The sequence below is a fragment of the Myripristis murdjan genome, chromosome 14, assembly GCF_902150065.1.
Source record: "Myripristis murdjan chromosome 14, fMyrMur1.1, whole genome shotgun sequence".
In the NCBI taxonomy this organism is placed as follows: Eukaryota; Metazoa; Chordata; class Actinopteri; order Holocentriformes; family Holocentridae; genus Myripristis; species Myripristis murdjan.
In genome coordinates, this window is record NC_043993.1 from 28,523,242 (window position 1) to 28,547,778 (window position 24,537).

General features: G+C 40.5%; 1 protein-coding gene across 1 annotated transcript; it reads left to right on the plus strand.

The window, feature by feature from the left end:
* Window positions 1–770: 770 nt before the first annotated feature.
* On the plus strand, window positions 771–23,370 carry robo4 (roundabout, axon guidance receptor, homolog 4 (Drosophila)). Its single transcript, XM_030067993.1, has 19 exons — window positions 771–904; window positions 3,701–4,027; window positions 6,149–6,306; window positions 6,733–6,853; window positions 7,774–7,912; window positions 8,515–8,642; window positions 10,425–10,540; window positions 11,160–11,391; window positions 11,544–11,665; window positions 11,934–12,105; window positions 12,382–12,579; window positions 12,739–12,781; window positions 13,313–13,428; window positions 14,002–14,328; window positions 15,099–15,203; window positions 15,751–15,898; window positions 18,881–19,120; window positions 19,228–19,577; window positions 21,916–23,370. Exons 1-19 carry the CDS (start codon window positions 853–855, stop codon window positions 22,095–22,097), a joined length of 3,276 nt encoding a protein of 1,091 aa, XP_029923853.1. The 5' UTR covers window positions 771–852; the 3' UTR covers window positions 22,098–23,370.
* The last annotated feature ends 1,167 nt before the right edge of the window (window positions 23,371–24,537 follow it).

Genomic DNA, 24,537 nt, shown 5'->3' on the forward strand with positions numbered 1-24,537 from the left:
GTCCGGACACATGAACAGCTTGTGTACCTTGGATGCTTATTTGGCACTCCCTCTTTTCAGTGAAATGCACTTTCACTTGGAGTTTGTATTTATTGTAATAGTCCATCTGAATTCCAAGAGTTGAAAGCTAATTGTTCTACATGTTCACCAGCCACAATAAACCATCAAATCCTGTACATTATTAAAATAAATAAATAAATAAATAAAATTAAATAAAACAAAGTTTTTCATCTCACTGGCTAGGATGAAAACTGACTAGTTCAGTGTGTATTTTGAAACTACATTGCTCTATTCTGATCCAAATCTGCATCAAGCTCACCATAGAAAGCAAGAGAAACACCGGATGACTATGCTTAAAGATAAAATCTTTAATTATCATATTTTGAATACAATAGAACAGCTTCTGTGGTGTGTAAAATGATGAAATAGTATCTTAAAGTCAGTTTAATTATTAATTCAAAAATTGGAGTGGACATAAATATACCAAATTTGAAAAAGATTTCATTTGTTCACTGTATCATGTTGAGGATGCATTTATTTTGAAAATCCAGGCGACAGGAAGTTGAATGTTATTGCGTGCAGCTTGACGTCGGTGACGCTCAGCAGGATGTGAAGTGAGTTGGCTGCGCTGATTGTCACAATGTGGAAACATTTTCATTTTACTTTTCAGCTATAACGGACTTTTTCAGGAAAAAAATGGAACTTAAACCTTCGGCCTCATCGTTAGCTAAAGCGAAAAAGATCTTGAACTGACCCCTGAACTGTGTATTTTTGTTTAATTAAGATGCATATAAACACTTTACCTAAGAAATAAGCTAGCTAATTATCAGCTGGTGTGGAAAAATATCAACAATGACCATTACATTAATATTATCGGTTGTTGGAGTCCTTGCTAACTTGGCAGGTAAGTTTGACTTCTTTTGGCTCACAGCATTTCTCTTGACTGTCTGTTTCTCCTGCCAACTTTAATATTTTCACTGTTTATCGTCGTACACACTGACACTAAACGCATTTTTCATCTTTAATCAGACAGACAGTAAACAAGCGCTGAATAACTTATGACGGCCGTTCTGAAGTGATAATTAATCTGTTCATTTGTGGATTTATTTATTCAGCTATCTATTTATTCAAAATAAATTATAACAGGGTACACAGCTGTCACTCAAAAATTATACGTCCTAGTAGGGTAGTTACACCATATGAGTAAATATAGCATGAGATAGGATCTATATAAAGTCGCCCTCATAGAGATACTGTAAGACACAGGATTGTTATGATGATTTTTTTTTTTTTTTTTTGTCATTAGGGCAAGACTTTAACAATAAAAATAAAACCTGATAAACAAGTCTACATTTTAATTAACTATCACAGCCTTTTACTGCATGTAGATTCAATGTGATTTGGAGAAAACAGCGTTGTTTTTGTACCAAAGATGTACTTGTTGCTTGGATTAATCAAATGACCTGTTGATTTGACACACACACAAAAAAAAGGCATTATGTGGCATTATGGTGGTATTAGGTTTTGAAGTGATGTGTTCTTTCCACACATTACTTTTAGCCCTGATAACACTGCGCAAGTGGGTTTCAGATTGTGAAAGTGTGGAGTTAAAACTGCTTTAAACTTAAAACTGATGATTATGATTTGATCATGTGTAATGTCTGTGTTACTGAGTGTAAGAGCATTGTGTAACTTGGCCTGACCACTGTATGGACAGTAATGATCAGAGTGAGCATATCAAACTTCAGATGGACTCTGCCCAAAGTGAAAGCGGTACTTTTATGATGCATTTGAAAAATTGTGTAGTGAACCTAAGTGAAAGTGTGGTGGACATTAACTCTGGTTGGAGGAGACAGGGACGCCCCAGGGTGCCTCTGTCATAAACTTCAATTTATCCATTGTTAATGATGTATGTGCTTACCTAGTGTGATTAATTGATGTTCAGATTACATTTTGAATGGAAGATATAGGCAAGTAGTATCTGAATGACTTTTTAATATTTTATCTACATAAATTCAAATGGACTTAACATCTGAAATGAATAAATAATCATGTTTGCAGCTGGTTAATCCACCTCACACACAGAGTAGGTGCTGCTAACATTTGGTGTACTGTTTACATTATATCTGTGTGTATTTTGGCTGCACTCTTTGTAAATTTGAACACATGCAATGACAGTGAGGTTAAAGTGGCTATTGTTAACTGTAATTTCGGGGCATTTCCGGCTATAGTGAAAGAGCATCTTGAGAAGTGCGGCCAAGAAATTTAGCCATATTGGGATTATATTCAGTGGAGAAAAAAGAATGTACTGCGTGATGACATCTAAAAAGTTTACAACCCATAATCACCAAACTTTTGACATTTTTTCCAGTTTTTTTTTTTTCTTTTTTTTTGTTATTTCTTGCCTTTTTGCAGCCTTTAATTTCTGTTAAGATTTACGTAGTTATGTATGGTTCTGAATTATTTTGGCACGACAGGGCACGCACTTTGGGTAGATGAGAGTGTGTGAGAGAGTGAGGGAGAGCAGCATCCCTAAAGGGCCAGTCGCCACAAATCCTATTTGGCTTAGTGGCCTTTTACATCTTACTTCTACATGTTGTGTAGCTTTTGTGAGATTTGCTAACATTTCTCTGCTCTTTGATTAACTTTGATTAATTCTCAGAAGGAAAGACAAATTATGACATTCTGTTCCTGTTCATTTGAAAGGAAGTTATATGGACTGTCATTTTCCAATACCTAATCAACTGGACTTCAGAGGAAAAACTATGAACTTTCGAATAACTCTCCAGAGCATTTTCTTTCAGCCATCTCAAACAATTCAGACTGATGGTGGTGATTTTATCTGTCATGATCTTGAAAAGTCATGTTTCTTCATGTAAACAACAAGCGAGTATCACATGAAATAACAGGAAATAAAACACTATTGGAAAAAAAAATGTTCCTTTTAGTAAAATGACAATCAAAAAGTCGGTTGTGGCACATTTACTCTTCATGACAGTCTTTTGTTCTGTTGCGGATATGGTGTTGATGGGGGGAAGTTCCATTCAGCCTTTGTTGGGGATGACGTTCCTGAGACCCTTGAGCTTCCTTTCCTGTGCAGGAAGCCGATCATAGTCCCCCCATTTCCTTAAGTGTGGTCATCCAGTAACCATGGGAAATTCAAACAATGGCATTCCAGTGCTGCTAGCTGCAAATAGACATTGTTTGCTGGAAGCAGGGCTTAAAGTTGTTTGTTGCGGGTGTTCTGTTGCCGCTCAAATGACCCTGAGTGGGTGTTATCTGGTGCTGTGGGCTGCTGTTTGGGTGTGGCCCCTCCCTATTGAAAAAAACATTTGAAAACAATATATACACTCTTATATAGGGTAACTTACCACAATAGACTTTAGCTCCTATATCACCACAATTACAAGCAAGCAAAAATCAAAAATGCAAAAGTCAGGGCCTTAGTGCTCTTACAATATCTGTGTGATCATGGAATAACCATGTACTATAAAAACAAGATGCAAAGGAAAGATACAGAGTTAAAGCCAAGGAAGGAGTCGAAAATAATCTTTAGTTTTTTTCCTCTAAAGTTTTAAGGGAAACTTGAGTGAATCTGACAATATTGAACCAGAACACAAGCATTAAATGCAAAATGTCACTACTTTTGTAGCCACACATACACTTGGACACTTGTTGATCTCTATTATATTCTCCTCAGGTTTCAGGGTTCATGCACAGGAGACGGCGCCTCGCATCATCCACCACCCCTCTGACGTGGTGGTGAAAGTGGGCAACCCTGCCACGCTCTCCTGCCGGGCGGACGGCAGCCCCGAGCCCACCATTGAGTGGCTGCGCAACGGCCAGCCCCTGCAGACGGTCATGGAAGATAGCCAGTCGCAGGCCTTGATACTGTCAGACGGGAGCCTCTTCTTCCTGAGTGCATCGGGAGGCAGGCGGGGTCAGTCACATGAGGGCATCTATACCTGTGTAGCACGCAACAGTGCGGGCAAGGCCACCAGTCGCAACGCATCACTATATATTGCAGGTAAAATTGGAGCCTATATGGGAATTATAGTGGATTACTGCAGAATGGCTTGTCTGTTTGCTTGATTGTTAAATTAAGTGATCTGGTAAGATGTGTGTTTACATGCATGTAATAGGAGTAAGTGTAAAGATGAATGTTCTAGACTTTTCCCGAAACTCGTTAACGTCACATTTTCTGAGTGGACCAACATGTGTAGAGAGAATATTATGAAATCCAGCCACGGAAATTCATCAGTTTTAGCTGTACACTTCTAATAAACCTCTGTTGACTCTGCTGATGTGCTAGTCTTTTCCATTTGCAGTACTTTTATAATTAGGCTATTATTCTAAAACTTAACTTAAATAATATTAGCCATGAAACACCATGTAAACATCATTTGGAGTGAAAATACTCCCCCACACAGAAATAGACTCTGCATCTTTATTTGTCAATGTTTGGGTCTTCTGACCTTTTAACACATTAATGAAATGTCTTAAGAAAGGTCAGAGGACCAAAACTGACAAATAAAGATGCAGAGTGTATTTCCGTGTGTGGGAATATTTTCACTTTCCTCTTGAAGATAACTAATGGGCCTTATACCCAGCACCACAGACTGAGAAGATTTTAGAGAGTGCCTTTTGTTTGCTGCCCTGACTTTAAGTTTTGGAAAACTTAACAATGCCAGTAACATAGATTATGCTTGAAAAAGATAAACATATGCAAACACACAGTGATGCATACACACAAGCCATCTATGAACCCACACCCCAAAGGACGAGATGCTGTCTACTCGAGGTAGACTGTATCTACACCCCCTTCCTGCAAGTCAGATTCCCTGCAGCTGCTTCCTGCAACCCCCACACCTGCATGAAAAACAAATCCCCCAAACCCTATGCACACACACACACACACACACACACACACACGCAGAAGAATGATCAAGATGTCTGTGATGACAGAGACAGAAGGGTGCAGGGGTCCAATGTCAATGTTTGCTGGAGAGGAGGAGCTCAAACAGTGTTGGTAATTGACCTCCAACCCCAGCTGTTTACTTATCAGGATCCCTATTAAGTGTTCTTCATGCAGCAGCTAGTCTTCCTGCAGGCTTTGCAGTTCACACATTTTTTTTGGCTGCACTTTGAAGTCTAACATCTTGTTGTACCTCTCAGCTTTTGTATTAAATCAGCCATTCAGTTGGACTGTGAAAAGATGTTTTCAATTTAATGATGGCTAATGGGCTTGAAAGAGTGGTGTACTGTCTGCCTTTCTAACTGCTAATGAGTACACTCCATGTTTTTTTATGGCTGTGCACATACTGTGTGTTATATTGTAGTGGTGTTTTTAGGGATGTAAAATAGGACACCACTGGGAGCACGTCTCTTGGTGTGCTTTCAGAACCACATACTGTAGTTTACTGCAGGCCATTTTGGATTTTTTTTTAACTTTCCTCTGCTCATTGTTCATGATTGTATGGTATGGTATTATATCGTGGGCAATTCTTATACATCCAGTGATCCTGCAGGCATCTGACTTCTGGAATTTTCAGGCAATAGTCAAGCCCAGGGTTTTCATCTAAATTACGATGTATTGATTTGGAAAGCTGTCACAAAACTGTTGTTTATTCTGCTTGAAGTGAAAGCAGAATTTATTTCAATCAAGAAACCATGCTATATCTAGCAATTTTGAGTAAATCATGTTAAAAATATCTGCCCATCAGAACCTTGCAGAAATGTTGTAGACAGTTCTATAATTCAGTACTAAACCAACATAAGGGACCCAGGGACCAAACCATATCAAACAGGGGTCTGTGGCTGAATGTGTGCCTATTTGTTGTACTTTAAACCTCAACCCAGCTGATTAAAATACATGTAATTTGTAATATCTAATACTTTTTTTGTTCAAAATTCACAGCACTTGACAGAAATGTCATTATTAATGGGACGAGATCATCTTGTTCAGTTGACATTTAGTTTCTCTCTCTGAATTTTAGATCTCTTTCTGCACTGAGTCAGTATATCAGACCCTGCTGCTTGTTTCCATTGGATCGATGGTCGTTGGACAATGTATGCATGGCCAGTGCTGCATATACTCTATTTAAAGTGACATGAGTCTGAGCCCAGCTATCATTCTGTGTTGTTCCAGTGTTGCGGGAGGAGTTCAGTGTGCAGCCCAGTGATGTGGAGGTGGCAGAGGGGGAGATGGCTGTCTTGAACTGCGGTCCCCCAGTGGGACACCCTGAACCTCATGTTACCTGGAGGAAGGACGGCCTCCCCATCAACACCACTGATCAGCACTACACTGTAAGAGCCCTCCCACTCAATCAGGTGTCAGCACGTCTGTGCTATGGTAATAGCACAGTCAATAGTGGATAAACTACACTATTACATCTATAAGGAAAACATGATGATTATGATTTCGCCCTGAAAAATATCCTATCTTCACATAACTTGCATCTGTTTGATACTACTTGTTTTTGTACAATAAATTCTTACACAAGCTTATACAAAGCAGATATTTTATAATATACTATGGGGAGAGCCACATTACTAATAAGTGAGTAAGGCTATAAGAACTTAAAATTTTAAGTGTTGGTTTTCACAGTGCTGCAGTATGACTGAACAACCACACAACATATTTGCGTTTAAGGTTTTAGATCATTCCTCTTGCCACTGAACTGGTAACTCCTGTGATTTTTAGCTCTGTATTTTTGTGTGCCTGTGTTTCAGGTGCTGAGTGGCAAGCTTATCATTGCTCCAGCAGAGAGGAACCACTCTGGTGTGTATGTGTGTGTGGCCTCCAACACTGTGGGTGTAAGGGAGAGCAGGGCCGCTCGTCTGTCTGTGCTAGGTAAGACATCATTGCTGCTGTGTGTTTTCTAGTGTTTTAGCTGGACCAGAACTTTGGTTTTAACCCCATGGCCAACAAAATTATAGCAACTCCATCACAGAAAAATACACACTTGATTCAGAGAGCTTTGTTTTAGCTTTTGCACAGTGGTTTGGATGTTGGTTGGCTTTTGTCTTTGCTGGTTCCTTTAAGTTAAATAGTCTCATGTTTTGCTCCTAGAGCAAATTTGCCAGCAAGCTTAGGTGAAGTGGTATCTAGTTTCTAATCCACATATGTATGCCCTTTATACGTGACTTATACGTGTTACAACTTGTTGCTGATAGGACCATAACACTTGTGCTTAAAGATAGAAGATTAAGAGATTGTCTTGTGTGGACTAGAGTTTCATCTGTGCTGATGCACGAATTATATTACAAATTAGTTTTGTACTATGTGGCAGTTAGACCATTATGACAGTTTGACAATTTGGCAGGCCACCACTGGCCTGTTATGAAAAATTAGATAACAGCTAGAGTTTGCTTGACAGCATAGTTATGGTATTAATCAGTGTGAGTGCTAATGAGACAATTTGATGGGATTCCAAATATTAACGTTTTATTATTTTCTGTTATTGTTTAGTTGTAATAGTATCTTCATTATCATCAAATTCTGGGGAGAAATGCTTAGTACTTGTATTTTTGGCTATTTTATAGCATGAGCATGGCCAAATTTAGAGATACTGTATAATGGCACAAATTATAGTCTGTTGGCAGTTGCAAACCCAAAATGGCAGTATTTGTAATTCAAAAACCTTTATTAATTGAAGCCTAGGGTGTTAAGATTATGTGCTGGAGTAAAATTACTTCAGACAACACTACACCAGGTGCATAAGCTCAAAAATTTATAGTGCAGTGCTAAATTCCTCTTCCCTCCTACTGCAGCCAAACCTGTTTTGATGCTGAAGCCAGAGAATGTGTCGGTGAGGACGGGGGAGTCGGCCCAGTTCTACTGCCAGGCTAAAGGAGACCCTCCACCTGCTGTGGAGTGGAGCAGAGAACAGGGGCCACTGCCAAATGGCAGGTACTCTATACCAAAGCCCAACAATACCAGTTTTATCTCTATAGTCCATTTAATACCCCATTAATGTTGATTTATGGAATATTTGTTGGTACATGCAATGAAATATTTGTTAGTCTATTTGTACAACTAGCAGTTCAGCCAAGTGTGTTGAAAGACACAGTGTATTATAATGTGTGCTATACTGCATTTGTGGTCAAGGTCCAATATGCTGCACTGTAATGTATTCTAAGAAATTGAAACAAAAAGCAGTATCTGGTTGGTTTGATTTAAAGCTTTAAAATTTTATTAACACTTAATTTTCCTTGAATTTAGCAAGGCCTTGACATTTAGATTGCAGTTTACGAAGGAGCACTTGGTTGCACCAACATGTAGAGGGGCCTTTGCCTTCCACCACTTCTTAAACTACAACATTACCAAGATGCTCTGATGCTCTGTGTGTTAGTGATTCCTTTGACCAACTGCTGCTTTCAAGTCTCAGCCTGCATTTTCTTTACTGGCCATGACACTTTATCACCCAGTGGGCTACGGAAATGTCTCGCAATTGTGCCATTTTGTGCACTCCTCTGCTTATGTCTTGACAAAAAATCTGTGTGTGTGTACAGGTATCTGGTGAATCCAGACCAGACTCTTGAGATCCACTATGTGACAGCACAAGATGCAGGGAAGTATACCTGCACTGCTGTCAATGATGTCGGTGTGGTCACTGCCAGTGCACATCTACTGGTTGAGGGTAAGGCAAAATCTCTTGAGCATAAAGAACAAAACATGCCATCCACATTGCTGCTGATTGTTAGTCAAAATCCGCTCTTAGAGTGCGGTCAAAAGCTCTTTTAGGGAGTCTGCTTCTGTTCTTTTTCACGTTCACCAAAATCAAATCAGGTCTGAGGGAAAAATTTCCCTATATATGTCTCGCTATGTAACTGTGCAGATATAACAGAATTAACTTTGAACCCTAAAAATCATAAAATCAAATATGCTGTGCAGTGCTCAGTTTTAATTGTAAGTGGAATCTTGTTAGCCAACAGGGAAATGTAGATATTAAGGGGCTTAAAACATCCCATATTTAAATGGCAATGTAATGATGCTGCCACAACAGAAGGGCATATTGGGTTTGAATGTCAGTCTATTCAACCATGTTATGGCCTGAAGCATTAGTCAGCTGATGAAGAAGATTTTAATTACAATCCTTTTGCAATGAGCTTTGACAGTCCAGATTGCATTTGTGAACATTAACAAGCCCCACAAAAGCAGAAACAAGAGAACAGAGCCTGTGCTGATGATGTTAACACGTCCTGCAGCACCACTGTCACTGAATAAGAGACCAACTCTGAAAGTTTTTGAAGTAATAATCTATATCATTTTCATATTAATAAATGCCCATTTTGCTACTCTGTATCGTCAGTGGATATAATTCAGCAATAAAACACATTTACTTTACTTTGATGGCTGTAATGCTGCTTTCTGAGGTTTGCTAGTTGGTTAATAGATCTTCACCGTGCTATTTACTGCCATCACAATAGCCCAAGCACATCTTGTGTGTGAGGTAGTGGACTTGAAAGACCAAAGACTGCAGGTAAACAGTGCACACTGTTGATGGACTGACTGAATACTGAGCAGTGTTGACAATGCCTGCTCTTTGTCACTGTCTCATTCACTCACCATGTGTGTGAAATAGAAATCACTAATACCTTTGAATTTTGTAAATAATGGGACTGGTAGCGGTTGCTTATGATTGAAAGATCCCTGGTTCAGGTGACATTGAGTTCAGGTGAACAGGCTTAAATGTAGCCAGGTGAGTCCCAAGACAGTGAAATTCCTATTTTTATGTTATTAATAGGTAAATTTGAGTGAATTTGGTAAATATTAATCGTCTGATAGTTGTATTGTCTAAAGGAGCAAATACACTGTGAAAACAAATTGTATCCAATAGCACACCATGGTTATCTAGTCTAGATTTAACCTCGTCTCAAGAGCATAAAGGTAGGTGCTGTTACTTTCCCCGGGTGTCTCAAAACTGTAGGAGGAAGACAGTGGAGCTGAAATGAGGTAGCTCTGGAGCTGAATCAGGCCATTACCACTGACTGCTGTGGAAAAGAGACAAACCTAAGAGTAGACCTGCTGCTCCTTTTGAAGAAGGAGCCAGTTATTCCAGCAATCAAAATAGGTCCCCTTAAAGCGCAGCAGCCCATGTGTTTGTATGTTTCTCAGGTAACACAATCAAAACTCAGCCAAACTCAATCAAACCAGTGCATCGGAAAGCTAGATCCGAATGACAAAAATGTGTGCACAAATCTCTGAAAATGAAGCACCTCCATTTCCCAGTGGTGGTTACTCCTAGATTCTGACCAGAAAGTGCCACAATTAAGACAGTTTAGCTGTTAAATACTACTTAATATGTTAATTAAGCTCCCACATCACTCGAAGACCTGACAGTTTGGTATGTAATTAGTTTTCACAGGTCTTTCTTTAATGTCCATCCCCAGGCAATTAAACAATTCTTTGGTGTTTCCAGAGGCGGCTAGCACCAAACAGAAAGACCTCCACAGAGAGCTGTCGGCCCTGCGAGTGGCCCTGGAAAATGTCACCATCATGGCCCCTGGATCCAACATGTCCCAAGTACAGTGGAAGGTACTGGAAAACCACTAGCCTCAGTGATCACTTACAAGTACTAGAGTATCAGCGATATGGGTTGACCGAAACTGTTTATTATATATATATTTTTTTTTATAACAAAAGCTGTCAACAAACAATATTTAGTACCAAAACTCAGTATCAGTATCAGTATATAATCATTTGAAAATCACTATGCAAAAAAATAACAATAACAGTAACAATAAAACTATTGCTAGAGTAGATATCGGTTTCATGAAAAGTTTAAATAAAATGAACAAAAAAAATATAAATGCAGAATTGAAAAATGAGAGAGATACTGTCAAACAATATTAATCATCTTTTTAAAGAAATATCTAGAAAATAATTAAAGTAGGTAGACACAGACAGTTTGCGTAATCAAAAAAGTAACATACTGTCCCAGTATATCAGTCATCCAATAAATGTGTTATACCCTAATGGGTATGTTAACACTAGTTTGTATAGCATAACCTGGGTGCACATAGTATAAGAGAATATAATGCTTGTGATTTTTGTCGCTTGCCTTACTAACAGTTTTGTGGTCTTGTTATAAAAAGACCAGCTTGCACAGGTTACTATATGCGTATGAGCAAACTTCTACATTTTCTCTGTCCAGCTCCAGTCCCTCCCTGCACAACCACATTACCTCGATGGGTTTGAGGTCCTTTACCGCTCTCTGCTGCCTGCTAGCTCCGACTGGGCAGCAAAGAGGGTGACACGGCCTAACTACCAGACTTACGTTGGCCCTTTGAAAAGAGGCTACAAGTATGAGTTCAAGGTTCGTCCGTATGGGAGCAACTTGTACGGAAGAGAAAGCAACACCAGGCACCTGAGAGTTCCTGAGATTGGTAAGAAATGTTTCAGTGTTTGGTTTGAGAGTGCGTGGTGAACTTGAAGTGGATGCTCCAAGAGTGATTTCAGTCATTGCATTGTGGATGCATGCAGATAATCCAGCAGTAAAGCTAAGATGATAATGGCAAACTTTGCCGTCTTCCCACAGTGCCCAGTGCCTCACCTCTTGCAGTCTCCATAATGGTGAGCCATGAGCAGAATAACACAGTCCACTTGAGTTGGGAGCCGCCTCCTCATGAAACCCACAACGGCATCATACAGGGCTACCAGGTAATCACTGCAGAACAACACAGATAATACAAATATCCTCTTATATTCTCAATTTTAACATGTTTCCAACAAGCTGCCACCTAGATATAGAGATGATTGTAAGATTGCAGAATGCTGCAATTTTTTATTTATTTGTTTATTTATTTGTTTGTTTATTTATTTTTTTACAAATTAGAGGCAAGAGTGACTTTTTAATAAAGTAGAGAAGAAGTGAACATAACATTTTTTCCAGATAACTCAAGGATTAAAAGTGTGTATCTCTGTCTAGGTGTGGTGTGTGGAGTCAGAAGTGCAGCAGTACCAGAACTGGACAGTAGACAGCAGCCGGCACAGCCTGGACATCTCAAATCTCAATCCAGGGAAACGGTACTGGATCACTGTTGCAGCCGTCAATGGAGCTGGACCAGGAGTACAAAGTGACCCCAGTGGATTTGTCATAGGTGAGCAGCCCAGCACTTTGGAATAGTTTTTCTTTTAGTAATTTAAAACAATTTCAGCAGTCTGTGACATCAGTGTAGGATAACCACCTTGAGGCAGAAAATAGATAGATAGATAGATAGATAGATAGATAGATAGATAGATAGATAGATAGATAGATAGATAGGTATACTTTATTGATCCCAGACTGGGAAATTCACACCTGGCCTTCATCTACCTGCTTCTTCTTTCTACCGCCAATCCTACATTTCTTCCTCTCCCTCCTGTTATCTTCTCAGACGCCAAAAATGGTGGGTCCTCCCAGTCAGACAGCGACAAAAGGAATATGTCCCAGGTCATGGCCGTCCTCCGGGACCCAGTGTTGATTGGAAGCGTTGGCGCCCTCCTGTGGTGTGTCCTGATGGCCACAGCCGTCTGCCTCTTTCGACGCCACACCAGGACAGGTCACCTGGGGCCAGGGTGTAGCAAGGGTAGAGGTAAGTAGAGGTGACTTCTTATCATGATATACTGTTGCCTTCATCATCAAGCCCACTGACCTGGCCTGCAGGTGTGGTAAACCTGAACAGATGACTTTAAACTTGACTCATTGTTATTTCATAACAACCAAAGAGCTGTTTTTCTCTGTATTTTCTTAGGTTTGCACAAACTAGCAAGTGAAGATCTCATCATAAAACACAGGTAAAATCAAGAAACCTGGCATAACTTGTTGACAATGGATATGGTGTATTATAAAATGATGATACAAAATGTCACTCCATTTCTTAGAAAACAGAGAGCAGTTTAACAACTTAATATCACTCAGACCCACTCACGCATGATTTCAAAAGTAAACAGCCAAGCCAAATCCATTTTCTGTTCATTTTGGATTCCAGGAACCCAAATAAAGCTATATTTTCTCAGGCAAAGTCCTCAAATCCTGAAACTGACTTTGCTTCTACTGGATTAAATGGCGATGTAAAGTAGCTAGTGGTGTCCTCTGGCACCTTTAGCCAAGATTCAAGGACAAGGACTCATCATTTATTATTTTCTTATCAATAATACAGTGGTTTTCTCAGTGAACAACAGAAAACCGCTACAGTATTTTCACCAGAGAGAGTAATTCACATTGTAGCTCAACAAAATTGTAGTTACATTACCATGAACCTGTTATCATATACTGTTATTAACTGTGTATTTTCCTCAAAGTGACATTGGCTACCTCTTCCACAGGATGGCAGCACCAGACTCCCCATGGATCTCTGGAGCATGGAGGCCGGCCCATTGTAATGAGAAGTACCAGGGGTTATGGGCTCAAAGACAGCAACATCCAGGGATCAGGAGTACCAGTGAGTATTGATCTTAGCACAGAAGAAGAGGGTAAAAATGACCAACGTTACACGAGAATGTGATGTACTGCAGTCTTTGTACTAGATTCTTTAGGTTCTGTTGTCATGCCAATGGGAATTTCATTTCGTAATTTCGTGGCCCCCTCAAGATGTTGGTTGCACTGAAATGTGTGGAGTGCAGGAGAGGGGTGTGTCTATACAAATACCATGCAAATACCATGCAATTTGGTGTCCGTTTGTGTCTCTGCCTCATCAAACAACATATTCAGATCAAGTCACAGAAACACACCTCTGTAACTGTGCGCCATCAGTGCATATTATGGTTTACAGTGCAAGAGAAAAAGTTTTCTGTAAACTGTCTGATCTTTACTGACAAGCAGAGTCAACATGTGCCTTAGTCCACTAAAATAACAAAATGTCGCTTTTTAAAAAATACATCTTCACACCTTAGGTGTGACTTTTCACACCACTCCCACAATCATCTTCACGTATGAAGGGACAACTATAAATCATCACCACAGATTTGTGGTGGAACTGAGTCTGTACTTGTTCTTGTGCTCTTTGTGTAACTAGGCCTCCCTGTTACAGCCAAGAAGGACCCCAGCAGCCTGGACTCCGCTGGCCCCATCGTGTCCGACAGCTGCGGCGTCTATGGCACCTTTTATGTGGATTTGATGGGCAATGGTCTGAAGACCTTTAACAGCCCCGGGCGTTGCCCCAAGATGCCCCATGGCCCGCCCCATCAGCCTGGAGCGGAGACCATCCGGATATGCACCCAGCCTGTTGCAAAGACGTCGAGCCCTGGAAGCCGTGATGCTCTGCCATGGAAACAGGCCATACGCTGCCAGCCCAAGATGGGTGTGCTGATGGAGTCTTGGGAGAAGAGCCACAGCAAGCAAGGTGAATAGTAGTGAGTACTTGTGATTATCATGTAAATACCACTGTTGGAGTTTTTTCTCCTCTTCTCATAATCCTTGTTGTCTTTGTCTGTCTCTGGCGTAAGTTACTGTGGTTTTGGATGTAGCAGAACTTCAGCACATAGGGAAATCTTGGCAGTGCACACAGCCACATTGCAGGGTTCCTAGTGGCTATAAAATATCTGGAATATCATGTAATTTTAAAAGTGTTTTCTGCAACTGGAAATTGGGGGAAATGATGAATTGATGATGAATTTTACAGATGGATCGCTGTATATGAATATTTCAGAATACATTTTTCAGCTTGTTTCACACATTCACCGCATCAGATTGTGATTTTCACCTGTTTGTCTCCACAGCAAACCAGACTGTTTACTCCTTGACAAATATGACACATTTTTAAATAACATTTTTTTTAGGTCATGAAAACACCCTGACCTAGAAAAGGAATTTTACATTAGGGCCACAGTGGAAGCCCTGACATAAACTCATAACATGGTTATGTCACAGGATCCACCATCAGACAGGATTTAGGGGATTTGGTATGAACCAGATCAGAGAATGAAGTATGAGAATAAAGCAAATGTTGTAGGATATACAGTATGATAACATGTATCCTGCAAAAGGTGCAAATAAACTCTTGCACGCTGTTTAATTTGCAGTGATGAATTTAATGGGACGTTTCTGTACTAGACCATCAGGGAGAACATGAATCCTCCAACATCAGGATAACTTTCTTCTCTCTCCCCACAGAGTTGCACGCAGTGAGCAGCGTCCCTTTAATGCCAACAAGGAGCCAGGCCTGTCCAGCCTACGCCTACAAACAGAGGCTCAGTCAGCTGCCACCGAGCCGATCTGGTGGGGAAAATACTCCACACTAAAAATACTTTTCACACACCAGCTCTTTCCCTCAGCTTAGTGCGAAACAGTGCGGAGAACTGATCTATATTTGTTTCTGTGTTTGGCTTCTACCTTAAAAAGTAATGAACTACACATTCCTTTAAAAAATCATAACATTACTTATTACTTATTGCAAAAGAAATATAATAGTGGTAATTTTCATATGTTACTCATAAAAATAATTATAATACTTAACTGATAGCTAATGTTCTTCGGATACTTTCACTTATTAAACATAAAATAGGAAAAGTCAGCTTTCTGCCATTTCATATCTAAGCTAGCTCAGTGTGAGAGGACACAATGACAGATTCTGCAAATTTTGGTGGATTATAGTTTTTAGATAATTTAGATAAATTTTTCTGAGGAGATGAATTGTTAACTGGAATATCTTTACTAAAATTGAAATAGTGATTTTCTAACACTACTTGTTAGTGAATAACCCATTACCCTTTTACTACATTACACTTACATGCTGTTATTAACTGTTTCCTATGTTCCTGCCCAGGTGGACACCCAGAGTCTGTTAAAATTGCTGGCTCCCCTCGTGTCCTGCATTACTCTGCATCACTGCATTTGGTGGACATGTTGCCCTCCCCTCCTCCAATCCCCACTGATGACACCACGGATGCACACAGCCTCACTTCAGATGAAGGGTAAGATGCACGCAGAGGGTACACACAAAGCTCAGACTGGGTGGTGGTGGTTTGTAATAGAGGCTTTTCAGCTGACGCACAAATTTCTGAGTAACACTGTCTGGAGAGCAGTGAACACAAATAATGGATGAATATACAGCAACAAGGCTAGAGGGAGATCCACCTGAACAAAGAAGGATCTGGTGTGAGTTCATGTCAGTTCAGCAACATTTTAAACTGAAGTGAAAGTTTTTTAACTCCAACTCTACTCCAAAGCACCACAAAGTCACCTTAACAAACAGTTTTTTTGAGTAGTTATTCAGACATTTATTAACCACATTACTAATGGTTAATTTGCAGAGCCAATGTTAATGTTTACACATAACTACAAGCAATAGTGAATAATACCTTCTTTTAGAGAGTTGAGAATATTGCCAGCAATCTTTGCATGGCTTACATGTTTGGTTGTTGTAGAGAGGTATGATTGATCCATGCATCTTCCTGGAGAATTTTAGAAATTATTTAGTTACTCCACAGTTGCTGAGAATACAGAGTATTGAGGGAAAAAAACAAAAACAAACAAACAAGCAAAAAACAAAACAGTAAATTGCTTGTCCAGTTAACATTTGAAATGAATTGAACATGAACTGGCCATCACTCTGCCCAGCAGTTTGGAGACAGAATTACAGAGAATTAGAGATTGTTTTTTTTAAAATAAGAAAATCTTTGCTAAAAATGACACAGTGACACAACAGAATAGACTGTGTTCCTTTCAGTCAGCAACAGAATAGGCTGAGGTTCTTTCCAGGAAGCCTAAATGCATGTCATTATTTTTTTTCCACAGCTTTTTTTCGACTTTTGCTAGTATTAGAACTGGGATCTCATAACAAAATGCATTCAATGCACAATTACAATCAATCCAATATTAGTAGTAAATTACTTTTATCAATTTAGTTTCCAGTAATGTAGATTATTAGCATCAGTGTGTAATGCTAACTCAGAATCATATACTGTCATTGTTGAGAGATACACTATATGGACAAAAGTATTGGGATATACCTCTTAATCATTGAATTCAGGTGTTTCATTCAGTCCCATTGCCACAGGTGTATAAAATCAAGCAGCGAGCCATGCTGTCTGCCTTTACAAACATTTGTGAAAGACTGGTTCGTTCTAAAGAGCTCACTGAACTTGAGCGTGGTGCTGTAATAACGATGTAATAGGATGTCTCCATCGCAACAGTTGGTGAAATTTCTTCCCTCCTAGATATTCCACCATCAGCTGTAAGCGGTATTATTGCAAAGTTGAAGTGTTTAGGAACCACAGCAACTCAGCCACCAGGTGGCAGCACCACGTAAAGTTACAGAGCAGGGTTGCCGAGCACCAAGGCACATCGAGTGTAAAAGTGGCCAACGCTCTGCTGACTCAGCTTCAAACCTCCTCTGGCATCAACATCAGCACAAAAACTGTTCACCAGGAGCTTCATGGTATGGGTTTCCATGTCCGAACAGCCGCATGCAAGCTTGACATCACCAAGCACAATGCCAAGTGTCAGATGGAGCGGTGTAAAGCACATCTCCACTGGACTCTGGAGCGGTGGAAACGTGTTCTGTGGAGCGACTAATTACATTTCGCTATCTGGCGGTCTGATGGACGAGTCTGGGTGTGGTGAATGCCAGGGAAATCTTAATGCTTCAGCTCACCAAGACATTTTGGGCAATTCTCTGCTTCCAGCTTTGTGGGAACAGTTTAGGGAAGGCCCTTTTCTGTTCCAGCATGACTGAGCCCCAGTGCACACAGCGAGCTCCATAAAGGCATGGCTGGCTGAGTTTGGTGTGGAAAAACCTGACTGGCCCGCACAGAGCCCTGACCTCAACCCCATTCAGCACCTTTGGGATGAACAGAGACTGAGAAAATCTTGTGGAAAGCCTTCCCAGAAGAGTGGAAGTTGTTCTAGCTGCAAAGGGGGACCAACTCCATATTAATGCCTGTGGATTTAGAATGGGGGGTCATAAAAGCTCCTGTAGGTGTGATGTGGAGGTGGTCTAATACTTATGTCCATATAGTGTATCATGTGAGTAGCATTATCAAAACTAAGAAGACTTTTAGTAAAAGATCAATAATGTATTTTATTATATGACTTGTAAGTTCATACATTTTAGAAATTAAATATCAGTAACTCAATGCAGCTGATGCAACCAGGTGTATTTTTGGAATATTTCAGGTGAGCAACCATTCATCCACCTTTTTACCTGCATACAGTCTCCCTTCACTAGCCAAGTAATATTTAACAGGGAAAGCAGTCATATATACATCAAAACAGTACATTACTTTTGTTTTGTTTTTCATGTAAATTTTGACAGTCTTCTACACATGGCCTGACATTACTATTCATTCGGCTTTAGCTGAAACAAGTTCTTACTGTCTCTCATCTCAGGTGGCATATGGTTTGTTACCTTGGACCACCAGAGTGAACGATGATTTTGACACAAGGATGATTTTCACCGTAGTTTAACAGCTATGTTTTAACCAGATGGCTGATCTTACCCCCAAAAAGCGAATTCCTCTTAGGTTAAAAACTTTAGATAGATAGATAGATAGATAGATAGATAGATAGATAGATAGATAGATATACTTTATTGATCCCAACCAGGGAAATCATGGTGTTCCAGCAGCAACAGTAGAAACATATAATAAAGTTAAATAAAAAAAATAAAATAAAATAAAGGCTAAATATTTACAATAAAGACTATAAAGACTAAAAACTAAAAATATACAATAAAGGCTAACCTAAGAAAAAGATATGAGATGTGAAATATACAGATGGTAATGAATATGAAATATACAGATTGAAGTATATACATGATTGTATAGATAAGGAGAGTTAGTATGAAACCACGAAACCAAGAACCAAGTGGCAGAACCCGACGCCCGGTACTGGGATTCAGGAACTAACCAACTTGATTCGGCCTCTTACCTCCGTACGTCTTTTGTCCCCCTCAGCTCCAGCCGCTCTACCAAGCTGACAGTGGACATGGGGTCCCTCCAGTCGGTGTGTGCAGCATCAGGCCACCTTGGGCACCCAGCACCCACACACAGCAATACGAACACCAGCTGCCCTTCATACAGCCGCCTGTCCACTGCTTCCTACTGCATGTCACTGGATGAGGAGCAGGGCAGCACACTAACATCACAGGAAGTCACCCAATATCTGGAGCTCAGTCCAAAACCTGAGAGCCACAGGTAAAGTTACAGTGTTGACTGGCATTTGGTTAGTTGACTTTATAGATTTTCTCCTCAGGGCTAAAGATGTTAACTGTTGTCCACTCCATCACACACTCTCTCTCCAGTGGCCCATCACAGTATCATCCCTCCCTGTCACATCCCTTCTCCCCCACCCTGGGCTACATCTGTGGCCCGCTGCCGTCCAATCAGCTGGAGGACAACGCTGCTGTTCATGAGCAGGAGGCTCAGCTAATTGGCTCGAGACGGGCCCGCCTCCAGAGCACGCCCTCGTCCTGCTACAGCGAGTGGGACAGCTCACTGTGGAACACCTGGGGCTCGGTCGTGGACAGCAACATGGCCAGCGCCCGGACCAGCCTCATCAGCTCGGTGGACAGCTCGTACATGAACGACACCGGCACCTTTGCCCGAGTCCTGGCTGTGGCAGCTGAGTCCATAAGCGGAGCCTCTTTCTCAGGTAAGCAGGCAAAGAATGTCTCCTCAGTTGTCATGCCATTTGTATAAACAGGGAAATTAAATTTGATACTTTTTTGTTTTCACAAGTTTGGCAATTGCGCTAAGTCTGGGAAAAAAGCAATTTGCTGCAGAGTGTTTGTCATAATAATGATGTACAGACTGGGAGGGCAGCAAAGAAAGTAAAGCAGATATAGATTTAAATGGATTCAGCATTTTCAGGGCTGCGTAAAGTATGGAATTTTAAAATCAAATGGAATTTAAAAAAAAAAAAAGAAAAAGAAAAAGAAAACCATGTCTATAAGCCGAAGAGCCTGTTAGGCTGTGGATTTTTTTTTTTTGACAGAAAAGAGAACTGACTGAACTCATTTTCAACAGTGGACTCCCCTGTATTTACCACATTTGTCCACTAGATGGGGCACTCAGTTTATCAGTGATCATTGCTGTTGAAGCCCAGGTATTGTGCAACCTTCCCAGAAGACCTGTGACACAGAAAATCTGCCAAACTTACATAAGATGAGGCTCATCATAAAATAGCGGTTTGGTTTCAGTTGCTGTTTCATTTTGCTTTTTACAAGCCATTAAAAATCAGTATTGAGGTATTACAGTATTTCAGAGGAGTAATTGCAGTTTTACATTGTGTGTGTGGGGGGTGGAGGGAAGTGTGTTCATGTGCGTTCTTAAGACTTTTGACCTTGCATGTCTGAGATTCTTCAGTCTCCCACAGTCGTGCGTGTGTCTGTGTTGCAGTAGACAGACATTTAACATAATATCTAGGGTGGCACTAAGCAATTACTTAGGAGCTTTCAGCAAATTGAACTGCCAGATGAGTCATCCTTTTCCCAGTGTCACCTCATCAGTCACTCCACTCTCCCTCTGTAGGCAGCATTCAGATTTGCTCTATATGCTTTTTTTTCAGTTTTGGATGTTTTCTACTCATCAGGTATTTTTTTTTAAAACACAGCATTTCCCCCCCGTTTGGTCTCTCTGTACTCCCCCACGAGTTTGAAAACTGCAATGCAGTGGAGAGCAGAGGGGAGGGAGGGGCAGGGGTCGTGAGTTAGTCGACATATGAAGAGTTGAAATAAAGTACAGCACCACGAAACATCCAATAACATTCACCCACTCTTGAGTTTTAGCCCAGAAAAAAAAAAAAAAAATGTTGGTATAGTGCCAAAAACATCAGCAGTTCAACTTATGCAGCTCTGTGGAGGTAACGCCTAGTATCATTGCCTCCTATCTCAAACTCCTAGATTTCATTTAACACCTTAAAAATATATATTGTAGTGCTCCCAAATCCCTTTACACATGCAGCAGTGCACTCTCAGCCTCATAGTAGAAATCATATTTTCTAGACTTCATAATGCAATCTCTCAATGGCTGACATTAAATATTAATAATTCGAATCAAAAACATTGCATCAGCTGAAAGTGTACTGAATCCTCTCCCGTCCATGGGAACTGTCGGCGTCAGAGCTGCTGACTTTTCTTCAGGGTTTGGAGAATTGTACGCATCGTGTTCAGACCAAGGTCATTTGTCCGTGTGACCTCATGTTAAATGGGCCATAGCGTAAGCTGGATCCTTGAGGGGAACAGAGATGCTTCACTACTTTCTTTAGTCAATAACCTGTCACTTATTATATATTACATTTATCCAAAACGTTTCATTAAGAGAACATTTTAAAGCTATTTGCTAGGTATTTAGGACATTGTGAACATTTTAAGGCCATGTTGGACTTGAGCTTCCAAAAAATGCAGCCAAGCATTCTGTGGTGTCTCAACCCAACAATTCTGCCTCACCAGCACACAGGGTCTGATTTAACTATTCATTGTACTAGAATGTAGATTCAGTGTGCTTTTGTACAACCCTGGCACAGATGTTTGAGGAGATAATTGAGCAGGGTGCATTCACAAGTGCAAAATACAGTTTTTTTTACATTTTCTATATAGAGCTTTGAAACCTTTCCTGATGACTGAAGAGTCGCTAATGTATATTTTGGATGCAGCATACTTGGAAGAATCCAGAAATTAGGTGATAGGAATTTTTTTTCTTTTTTTTTTAGCCTCAAACATATTAAAATAGCTCTGCTCTGTTTTCCATGATGGGCAGCTACTTCAAACAGACCTACAAATTTTCTTTTCCCCCAAGAGTCAACTTGAAAGGGGCTCCTGAACGGTCTTGAAATGTTTACTTATTACTTGAATAAACACAAGGGACTCTGAAGGCAACAGCATTTTCTTTCTCTTCCCCCCCCCCCCCCCCCCCCCCCCCCCCCCCCCCTATATAATCCCTCCACTAGCTCTTGCCATGCATATCAACATGTTGTCCACTTCTCTGTTCAGACTTCTCTCCGCCGGCCTCCCCGCTCAGTGCCTTGTTCCCTCCATTTCGTGGAGACGGCGACTCGTTGGGGGAGCCGGAGCCCGTGCCAGCGTGGGACTGGAACATGGCCTGGGTTGAAGAAATGGAGAACCAGTACAGAGCTCAGTATCCTGCCAGGAACACCAAGCCCTTCGACATCTAGGGACTGTGCCAGAGCAATTAATGAAACACCTACAGAAGCACCTCATAGAAACTGCAGGCGAGGAGAAGGGACAGAAATAGCACCGTAACAATTATTGATTTATCCGCTTCAGACTGTTGGAATCAATTTTGAGTCCAAATTATTCAGGGTTTGAAGGTTAGAGATGGTATTCAGCTATAAATAGATCACTATTTGGGTTTGAGATATAATTGGAGATAACTCCTTGATGTTCAGGACACCTCCTCTCCGAGCAGATGCGAATCTGTTGTTGTTTGTCTGTTAATAGTTTTCCCACTTTACCTCAGGGCCGTCCAGCCACTATTTTGCATCCTTCAAATGACTTTTGTTGAGTTTCAAAAGTTTTCTTCCTGTCTGCGCATCCTTTCCTCTCATTAGAGAAGAAGATAATGAGATACTTCCCTTGGGATGTTCTCACCCAGTGTGTTTTGAAAAGGCCAGAAAGACACAAAGACAGGATGCAAGACAGTGAGAAAACAGTCATTAGGAAGAAGAGGAGCTGTGCTGCCGTGTTCCTCACAGCAGATGTTTATTTCACATGTTGCAGGATGTTCCGACGGCTGAAGTCCTACCAAATAATACACACCATAGCAACTTTGTACAGACTGTTTAATTGATCATTCAGTGATAATGAAGTGTAAATATGCACAATATTCAGCCTATTATTTAAAGAATTGTTGATTGCCTTCCAAACCCTTCTCTGTCTTATTTCTTTTGTCATTCATTTTACATTCTAGGACATCTTTTGTATTTTTATAAAGTGATTATTGTCCTCATAGGCTTGTCTTTCCATTTTAGAGTGTTAGACAAAGTTTGCATTAGCCAAAATGTAGTTAACAATGCATAGCAAAGTTTATTTTGAGATTTCACTCTGTTGTGTTCATTATTAACTTGAACTAATTGAAGCTTTGACCTGTGAATAACTTGAATTTTAGTAAGAATTCGACAAGAATGATTTTTAATGCCATTGCTACGTGCATAGTTTAGTCCTTGCATGCTTGCTGAATTTTGTCTAAATTCACTAATTATTAGATGCAATATGCAATTTTTCTATGAAGTACAAATGTGTAATAGAAATTTGAATTAAAATGTTTGTAATTGATTGCAGTCAAGTTTAACAACAAAATTTTACATCATACAAGGATTTGACCATTTTTGTTTGAATTGGCTCAGCAGCACTCGTCCTGTGTGAGCTGAGGAATAATTGTCTCTTCATTATTAAAAACAGTATGCAACCATAGTGCGTTTGACTGTTTGGGGCTGAAATTATTTGTTTTTTTTTTTTCTGCCATGGTCTTAAAAAGCATCATTTCTGACTGGGTTAAAGAGCATGGATGTTATTAGCCCTAATTGAAAGAATCAATGAGCAAACAGAACAAAACAAAACAACGCTGCTGTCAACAACACAATGCAGAGTGAAGGGCCAGTGAAGCAGGTCCTGCCGATCAGACGCTGATTAACCCCTTGTGTTCTTCATGGCTGTGCAGAGCAGGAAGATGTTTGGCTCTCATCTGTTTGGGGAGATTAACCAAGACAAGCAGTGCTGGTGCCGCTGATAACAGCTTCTCATCACAAACTCAAAGGATGGCCGTCCAGACGTAAAAATACAAATCCTTAATGTTTCCCTCTGGACTCTAGATGCTTGAGTCCAAGCTCACCTGAGTGGTGTGATTATTACGGATGAGCAGTTGGCTCGTCAGTGCGGTTCACCACTGACTCCAGGGTCAAACGCCGTCCTCTCCATCACCTTGTGTGCAGGAGGAGTGAATTTCACACCTCGAAACAGTACAAAATGCTCCTTTTTGAAGTACCATGCCTCCTGTGTGTGTCTTACTGTGGTCTGCAGAGGAATGTGTAAATAACACCTGACAGGTGCTTTGCTGTCTTTCATTTGTAAGGTGCAAAGGACCAGAAAACAAGCTTGCCAAGATCAGTATTTTGCATTAAATGATCCCAGGATGTGGTATCAAAATTGAAAGGAACTAGAAATGTGAGGTGGAAGATAATTTTTTTTTCATTCTGTGGATCTTTTTTTCCCCAAACAACGCTTTGTGTCTGCCCTTTGTACAAAACGCTAAATCTTTGTGAGAGAAAGCATCAGGATTTGTTCAATCAGCCTGCCTGATGTACGCTTTCTGACAGAGATGAAGTCCCTGCCTCTGAGATCCTGGATGGAAATTTGGGAATTTTGGAAGGTCCTTTACTGGTATAAAACTGTATTCAGGAAGAAGTGAAGTTTGGAAACGCTGAGCAACATTTAGACGAACAGAAAAATAGAAACAGGGATGCAAAGGCAGCAAGAACACAGCCATGTTGGCTTCACTGGCCAAGATTTAGTATTAGTCTGTGTTGAATTATCACATCATGTCACATTCACCAGTCCATATGCAGTGCAGCGATCCTAGCAGTAGATTATGTGTGT